Source organism: Palaemon carinicauda, chromosome 13, assembly GCF_036898095.1.
Source record: "Palaemon carinicauda isolate YSFRI2023 chromosome 13, ASM3689809v2, whole genome shotgun sequence".
Classification (NCBI taxonomy): domain Eukaryota; kingdom Metazoa; phylum Arthropoda; class Malacostraca; order Decapoda; family Palaemonidae; genus Palaemon; species Palaemon carinicauda.
Window position 1 is genome coordinate 118,087,767 of NC_090737.1, and position 7,469 is coordinate 118,095,235.

Genomic DNA, 7,469 nt, shown 5'->3' on the forward strand with positions numbered 1-7,469 from the left:
TATCACACTAAATTTGATGAATATTTATATACATATTGATCTTTTCGTCAGTGTTAGAATACCTTTCCAGAACTCATCGTAAATATGTCTTAAGGCGGGTTATTCACGGTCAAACGGCTCGTCGAACGCAGTTCGATAGACAAGTGTTTGAAGTGATGTTTGAATGTTTGAGTGGGGTATTTGGTTGTCGAACACGTTCGTTGAACGGTTCGAAGACAATCAGTTCTCGCCTGGCTTTGTGGGCTGGGCTTCTTTGTACTCAAATCTTATGACTTTCATGAGTGACTCCATAAGCAGGTTCAACAAATGGGTTCGACGAACCGTTCGACCGCGTAATCCCCGCTTTAGACACTGGTTTGGTATGTAATTTTGATAATTATAAAGTCACTTAAACTGTGTTTACAAAACTTATGATTTTAAATATGTTGATTGATTTTATATACAATAGAAATAGGAAACTGTACATACAACAAAATGCTAAAGCCAAGGAAATAGGAGACATTATGACACAAGATTGATGTCGTTATAGTAAATGGGAAGAGGCCAAACCAGTATTCGAATCAGCGTTAGTCTCTCTCTTCATAGTATGTTTATGGCAGGTGTATTTTAAGGTTACTACTGATCTTAGAATATTCGTTATTTTCTTTTCACTACATCTAATATGTAGTTTATTTATTTTCTTATTTTTTTTCGCTGTTGGAGCCTAGTTGCTTTTTGTATCCCGCTTTTCCACGTCATCTTGTAGCTTCGCTAATAATAATAATAATAATAATAATAATAATAATAATAATAATAATAATAATAATAATAATAATAATAATAATAATAATAATAATACGTTATCTCTCGGGAAAGAGCAATAAGTAAGTCTACGGGGTTTCCACTCCACATTTGTCAGGCAGCACATCATCAAAGAACGTTATTTTAAAGACGCGATTGACGCGTTGATGGTAATATGTTAATAGCAACCATGCAGCTTCCTCTTCTAGTAATGAGATTGTTTGATCAAATAATGGAAAGGCACGTGCCTTCCCATGTTTCTGTCAACATAAGAGTTACGGAGAGAGACTACATTTTTATCTTACCTCGGTCATTCTGTTAATTCATTTATAAATTTATTTTTCATCATGGTGATATTCTCTACTTTATCAGTATTATAAAAAGCTCACTTATACCCTAGTTAGAAAAATCATGGATCTAGTTTCTTTACAATTTGCTAATTTTCTACTTTGTATTCTCAAACATTTGTATTAAATGCAATAAAACTATATTATTAATGAACCCAGCCAGTCACGGGGGTGGGGTGGGCAAGCCAGTCATGGGCGGTCTGGGTGAAAGATGCAAGCCCAGAGGAAAATATCTGAGGAGAGGATGAGAGTAGCAACTCTGAATGTGGGGACAATGACTGAAAAAGGACGAGAGCTGGTTGACTTCATGGAGAGAAGGAAGATTGGAGTGCTGTGAGTGCAGGAGACCAGGTGGAAGGGAAATAAGGCAAGAGAACCAGGCGAAGACTGTAAATTTCATTACAGTGGAAGGAGTATGGAAGGAAGAAAGGGTGTAAGAATAATATTATCGAAAGATTTGAAGGAAAGCTTGATTGGAGTGAATAGGAAAAATGACAGAATTATGAATTTAAAGCTGGGACTGGGAGCAACAATAGTCAATGTGGTGTGTGCCTATACCCCATAAACTGGATGTACAGAGGAGGAGAAGGAGACATTCTGGGAGGAGATGGACCAGGAGCTTAGAATAATAAGGGAAAGGGTAATTATAGGAGGAGATCTGAATGGCCACTTGGGAATTAGTAGGGAAGGGATGAAGAGAGTGCATGGAGGTTGGGGTGTGGGTGAGAGAAAGGATGGGGGAGAAAGACTGATTGATCTTGCAGTGGCTTTTACCCTACCAATGATGAACACCTTCTTTGAGAAAAGGATTAAAAGACTGATTACTTATAGCAGCGGTGGCATGGAGAGCCAGATAGATTTGCTGCTGTGTAAGAGAGACCATCTGATGGCGGTTAGAAATTGCAAGGTGATAAATGGGGAGACTGTAGCAGCAAAACACAGGTTAGTGGTAATTGATTGCATACTAAGGAATTGTAGGAGAAGTAAAAAGACAAGAATGGACCCCAAGATTAAGCGGTGGAAATTGAAAGAGGCAGAACTGAGAGTCTTGTTTAAGGGAAGAGTGCTGGAAGCAGTAAGGTTACATGAGGATGTACAAGAATGGTGGATCAAGAATATTAAAGTGATTCTAAGGATCGGTGGGGAAGTACTTGGAAAGTCATCAGGAAGAAGACCGCTAAATGATGAAAAATCTTGGTGGTGGAATGATGAGGGGCAGGAACGGGTAAAAACCAAGAAAGAAACCAAGAAGAAGGCAGATCTATCAAGAAAAGAGCAGGATAAAGAAAACTATAAGCAGGCAAAGAAAGAAGCAAGAAGAGCACTAGCAAAGGCGAAGACAAAGACATTAAATGAAGTGTATAGATAGGTGGGAACACCAGGAGAGAAAAAGAAAAATTACGAATTGCTAAGGCCCGAGATGCTGCATCTAAACACTTGACGCAGATAAGGCAAATAAAAGATAGCAATGGTATAGTTCTAGCAGAAGAGAATGAAATTTAAAGAAGGTGGGAAACCTATATTGAAGGACAATTAAATAAAGAGAACCCAAGAACAGCATTTGAAATTTGACTCCCAAACTAGGCAGTTAACATAGGAGTGACTAAAGAGAAATAGAACAAGCAGTAAAGAAGATGAAAAATAGTAAAGCTTCAGGACCGGATAATATACCAGTAGAGGTATGGAAGAGTCTTGGAGAGGAAGGTATCGATATCAGGTGGGATTCGATGTAAAAGATCTTCAATCAGGAAAAGATGCTAGAGGAATGGAGAGGAAGCCTAATTATCCCCATCTATAAGGGGAAGGGAGAGATCCAGGAATGTGGCAACTACAGAGGCATAAAGTTAATAAGCCATACTATGAAGATATGGGAGAAGATCATTAGGCAGACACTCAGAGATGAAACAACAATTGATGAGGAATAATTTGGATTCATGCCTGGAAGAAGGACTGTAGATGCAATATTTGCTTTGAGGTAGATGATAGAAAAACATCGGGAGAAACAGAAAGGATTACATATAGTCCTCATTGACATGAAGAAGCATACGATCTAGTTCCACGTCAGGAGTTGTGGAGATGTATGAGAGGAAAGGGAGTCCCTGAGAAATATGTAAGAATCATCCAAGATATGTATGAGAGGGCAGAACCGAATATTAAGAGCAGTATAGGTCTAACAGAAATTTTCCCAGTAAATATGGGTATTAGAGATCAGCCTCCTTGGTGTATACTTTTTGTTGATGATGTTATACTATGTAGCACTAGGCAAGAGGTAGTAGAAGAGGAAATGGAGGAGTGGAGAAGATAAATGGAAAATAGAGGATTGAAGATCAGCAGGGAAAAGAAAGAGTATTTGAGATTATAAAATGGGGAGAATGGGGAAGTTAGTTTATAAGAAAGAGATTGAAAAGAGTTTAAAATTTCAAGTATCTAGGATCAACAGTCGCAGAAGATGGTGATCTGGGGGCAGAAATAAACCACAGAATACAAGCAGGATAGAATAATTGGAAAAAAAAAAGTGTGTCGAGTACTATGCTTCAGGAACATAGGTGTTAAGTTGAAAGGTAAAGTACACAGGACAGTTGCAAGACCGTCAATGATATATGGAGCAGAAACGTGGGCAATAAAGAAGACAGAAGAGAAGAAGCTGGATGTGGCAGAGATGAGAATGTTGAGATGGATTTGTGGGGTGACAAGAATAATTAAGATACAGAATGAGGTAATTAGGGGTACCACAAGTGTTAGAGAACTATCAGATATGATCCAATAAAGTAGACTGAGGTGGTATGGTCATGTCATGAGAAGAGATGAACAGTATATTGGGAGGAGAGTAATGGAAATGGAGGTACAGGGAACGAGAAGGAGAGGGAGACCAGAGCAAAGGTGGATGGACTGTATCAAGGATGACCTTCGATCAAAGGGATTAACCAGTGATGAAGTGTGGGGCAGAGGTAGATGGACAACACTACCCAGAAACATCGACCCCACATAAAAGTGGGAAACGATGCAGACAAAGAAGAAGAAAACTATATTATTAATGGTCAAACATTTTGAAATCATGACACAGAGTAAAACCCTAAATTATGTTCGTTATAATGATGTGCTGTGACAGTTTGGGTTGAATATTTTGGTTAGCTTCTTCCAAGAAACTTATAAGAATTTGATAAAATTTGCTGTAATTTTATTAAAATTCCTGGAGAGTAAGTGTAAGAAAACGTAAGATTTTTATTCTTGGGTGAGACCAGTTTTAAGTAAGACATTGCCTCTTTAATAGAACACATGAAGCGTAACCATTGTTATTAAAACACTTTTTGTAAGTATGAAGTTAATAAAACGAACAATCGTTCTTAATATGTGGTATTTGCAAGAAGACATAATATACAGAATTTGTTTTATTTTGTATATCTATTTGGTTACGAAGTTATAACATAAATCCTAAAGTGAAAGCCTAAATTATTCAAGAGACATTGGCTGAAAGCTCGGTGTTTTAAACATCATTAGAAGCCTTTAGCGTTTTATAGTAAAGCCTCCTTGACTTTAAACACAACCACTCAGCGAATGTTGTAATGATATTATGGGCGTTATATATCGTTTGTTCCTTTTAAACGGTAGTTTAAAGTAGATGTTATAATATTGATAAGTATATCATAAAAATAAAACCCATATATTTTTCCAAGAGTGCCAGCTTCGAAAATAAATTCCTCTAGTGTTTGGTTAAAGATATCATCATCTTAATTACTGTCACTAGGACTTAGGGACAAACCGAGCATCGATGAAAGTCCCTGTTTATGGAGTATATCATCATGAGACGTCTTATGTCACTGTTTTGTTATATGGCGCAGCATCTGGTCCAAACTGCATCAGAAAATTTACTGCAGTTTCAAAGTGTAGCTGGGCAATCAACGAACTACTCGGGTCAAGACAAATATTCAGAAGCACAAAAAATCAGACCTCTCAAGAACACCATAAGACCTATAGCCACATACGGCTGTGAAACCTGGAGGCTAACGAAGGAACTGGAAACGATGTTGGTGGTTTCTGAAAGCAGCATATTAGGGCAAATATGTGGACCAGTCTGAGATGCAAAAGGTTGCGAATGGAGGCGAAGGCAAAACATGGAACTGAGAGAGGTATTTTGCTGCTATTCTAATGTTATTTATTTGATTATCACGTCAGGAAAAGTTCTCCCCTAGCAGATCTACATCATATGTATTTGGCATCGTGGCATATATTACCCCTTGGTCATCTCGACTCCACCCTCCTCTCATAGTGTCTGCCTCCTCACTCATTCCAACGTAATATTGAAAAGAAGGCAGGATAATGGACATCCTTACATCAGTCCAGTCTTTATGTTGAAATGGTCAACAAGGTCACCTCTCACCCTCACTTGGCATCTTGTGTTGTTGTATCATATCTGAATTAGTCGAAGTAGCTTTTATGGGGTGCAAAATGTATAACACTCTAACCATATTCACTTGATGAGCTTTCACCCTTCCGCTTCTCTATACAATAAATCCCATTCAAAAGTTACTGAACTTAACTTTGATTAAGAAATAAACAACTTCTTCGCGAGTCCCAACACTTAACGATAATACTACGAACAGAGTGAGACAATTTTTCAAGAGTCCCTGCATCGAGAATAAATTCACCTAGTGTTTGGTCAAAGATGTTCTCATCTTAATTACTGTCATTAGGACTTTTGGGACAAATCGAGCATCGATGAAAATCCCTGTTTATGGAATATGTCATCACAAGATGTCTTATGCTACGGTTTTGTTATATGGCACATCAACTGGTTTAAACTGCATCAGAAAATTTATTGCAGCTCTCAAGACCATCATAAGAGCTATAGCCACATACAGCTCACCTGTGAAACCTGGACGCTAACGAAGGATCTGGAAACAATGCTGCTGGTTTTTGAGAGCAGCGTATGAAGGCAAATATGTGGACCGGTCCAAGATGCAAAGAGTTGCAAATAGAGGAGAAGGAACAGCATGGAACTGAGAGAGGTATTTTGTTGCTAATCTAATGTTATTTATTTGATTATCACGCCCGGAAAAGTTCTCCCCTAGCAAATCTACATCACCAGCATATTGCATCGTGTCATATATTACCCCATGGTCATCCTGACTTCACCCTCCAGTCCGAAATGCGCAGAGTTGCGAATGGATGAGATGGCACAGCATGAAATCGGGAGAGGTATCAAGGCTACCAATTATAGCAAATCTTATAAGATCACAAAGGCTTAGGTGGGCTGGTCAAGTTGCGAGAATTGTTCCAATAGTTTGGTTGGAGAGAAAACCTGTAGGTAAACCGTGCATGAGATGGTCTGATAATATTAGTGGAGTATCCAGCAGAGTGGCGTACATGGAGGCGTCGAAGGATTATAATGATCCGGCCATACTGGAGTGATGGAGTGAGAAGCTTCTATGGTGTGACCGTAGTGAGTATTTTTCAATGAAATAGGGCAGTTAGCAGAATTTCATTATTAGCTCCGCCCGTATATGTGTATATAAGCTTCCAGAAGACACTGTACATACGAGAAAAGAACAACGTCCAAAGGAGATAGGAACAAGATAAGAAAACCAGAAGTCAGACCGTGCCAGGCTCTGACCACCCCTTTAGACGACAAACACCAATCTCCAAAATCTTATGCATGTCCAAGATGAATATACGAAGAGAATCAGCTTGCCCTTCCTCCTTGTGACGAGAAGTATCCAACACTGTCAGCGGTCTGCCCATCCTTCTACACTATCTAAAAATTCTAGGAGATGTCATATGCTCTCCCATCTTGATGCCATCCGATGTCCCGAAGTCATCTGAACCTCAGCCGGCATTCTGTGACGTTCTCAAGCCTACAGTCACTGTACCAGCATTGTTTCAGCAGATGATGAAAATTCTCCAACATTCCATTTAGGTACTTAAGCTTTGACGTATTCGATTGCTCTACTTTCTTGCTCTTTCTATTAATACTTTCAATTGATTATATTTGTCATTGAAATTGAGGAAGAAGCAACATTGATTTTCTTTGGAAATGCGTTGTGGTGGCCTATGTGTTAACCTCCCTATCTGGTGATAGCCAGACAGGGGCTCGAGTCCCGCTCAAACTCTTTAGTTCCTTTGGTCACTGCAACTTCACCACCCTTGTGAGCTAAGGATGAGGGGTTATGGTGGGCCTGTAGGTCTATCTGCTGAGTCATCAGTAGCTATTGCCTGGCACTTCTTGGTCCTAGCTTGGGTGAGAGGGGGCTTACGCACTGATCATATTTGTATATGGTCAGTCTCTAGGGCATTGTTCTCCTTGATAGGGGAATGTCACTGTTCCTTGCCTCGGCCATACATGAG

General features: G+C 39.2%; 1 protein-coding gene across 1 annotated transcript; it reads left to right on the forward strand.

Annotated features, from left to right (window-relative positions):
• The first annotated feature begins 1,818 nt into the window (after nt 1-1,818).
• Nucleotides 1,819-6,058, forward strand: LOC137651771 (uncharacterized). Its single transcript, XM_068384991.1, has 3 exons — nt 1,819-2,352; nt 4,967-5,151; nt 5,950-6,058. Exons 1-3 carry the CDS (start codon nt 1,819-1,821, stop codon nt 6,056-6,058), a joined length of 828 nt encoding a protein of 275 aa, XP_068241092.1.
• The last annotated feature ends 1,411 nt before the right edge of the window (nt 6,059-7,469 follow it).